This window comes from Monoraphidium neglectum (genome assembly GCF_000611645.1).
Source record: "Monoraphidium neglectum strain SAG 48.87 unplaced genomic scaffold scaffold01021, whole genome shotgun sequence".
Taxonomy (NCBI): domain Eukaryota; kingdom Viridiplantae; phylum Chlorophyta; class Chlorophyceae; order Sphaeropleales; family Selenastraceae; genus Monoraphidium; species Monoraphidium neglectum.
Window position 1 is genome coordinate 13,215 of NW_014012607.1, and position 1,365 is coordinate 14,579.

General features: G+C 71.9%; 1 protein-coding gene across 1 annotated transcript; it reads right to left on the bottom strand.

Annotated features, from left to right (window-relative positions):
* Positions 1–984: 984 nt before the first annotated feature.
* On the bottom strand, positions 985–1,293 carry MNEG_6345 (hypothetical protein; the record flags this gene model as incomplete). Its single annotated transcript, XM_014045183.1, has 1 exon — positions 985–1,293. One exon carries the CDS (start codon positions 1,291–1,293, stop codon positions 985–987), a length of 309 nt encoding a protein of 102 aa, XP_013900637.1.
* Positions 1,294–1,365: the final 72 nt, after the last annotated feature.

Genomic DNA, 1,365 nt, shown 5'->3' on the forward strand with positions numbered 1-1,365 from the left:
GCCCCGCAGCCGCCGGCCGCGCGCCGCCGCCGGTGGCACTTTTTTTTTGCTGGCCCGCGCATGGCGACGCCTCGCCACCGCCCTCGGCCCTGCTTTGAAGTGCGAGGCGCTGCGGGGCGGCCTGGTTTTTGGGATGGGTGGGGAGCCGCCCCTGTTGAAACGCCCCCTGAAAAGGCCAATAGACACAATCACCGCGCGCGCCAATCGAAAGCAGACACGCACACGCAACGCGGCGGCGCCCACGAGCGTCCAGCGTCGCGGCGGCCGGCAAATTTATTGCGCCGCGCCCCCGACGCGCCGCCTGCGGGCGGCGGCGGGGGCCCCTATTCGACAGCTCTCTGAGGAGCGAGGGGCGCCCACGCGCGCACGCACGCGGCGCGCCGCCCGCGGCCGCGGCCCCGCTGCCGCGCCACCGCTTTTGACCGCTTCGTTGTGATGTCAGGCGCCGCCTCGAAACATCGCGCACGCATATGATTTTTTTCTCGCGACAGCTCCAGCAATAATGTCATGCGCAAGCCCACCACGCGCTAAAAATCTCGACGCCCCAAACAAGGGGGAGGGGGGAGCGTTTCCGGCCCTAGCCGCGGTGTGGCGAGCTCCCGCAGTGAGGGCAGCAACCGCAAGGGCAGCCTGCGGTAGAGGCAGGCCCGGCTGCCGCGCCCCACCGCGGGCCCCTCAACGGGGGGCGCAACCAGGGTGTGGGGCGCGGCCGTTAGATCGCCCATGCTTTAAGGAGGGGCGGGTAGAGGGCGGCCCCTGCCCAGTCATGGACGCCGGGCCTCAGCCCGCAAGATGGCTGAGAGTCGTGATGCGGCCCAACGGGGCCCCCCCCTTGCCTGCGCCGCGCCGCCCTGCCGCCGCCCCCCCCCCACACCCCCTTGCGCCGTCGCCCGGCCGGCGCCGGCGCCGCACAAACGGTGACCCGCCCCTCCCCCGTCGCAGCGCGCCCGTCGCCGCGACGGGGCGGGGGGCCGACAGCCCGGCTCAGCACACCGCGCAGCCGTGGCACTCCGCGGGGCAGTCCCCGCCGCAGCAGTCGCCCCCGCCGTTGTTGAACAGCTGCATCATCGAGTCCATGTCAGCACCCCCAACCGATGTCATCGCGTCCCCGACGGGCGTGTTGGCGACGCTGCTGGCGAGGCTGCCGAACGTGAGGGCCAGCGTCACCCCGGCGACGACGGCGACGCCGGCGGCGCCGCCGATGGCCCATTTCGCGATCTTGGCGCGCCGCTGGGCCGCGGGAAGCTTTTTGAGCTTTTTGTAATCTTGGGTGGAGACCTCGAAGCCGACCATGGCGGTGTGCGGCGTCGTGACGCCTGGTTGATTTTTGGGTGGGGGCGGCGCGAGACGGCGAGCGTGTGGGGT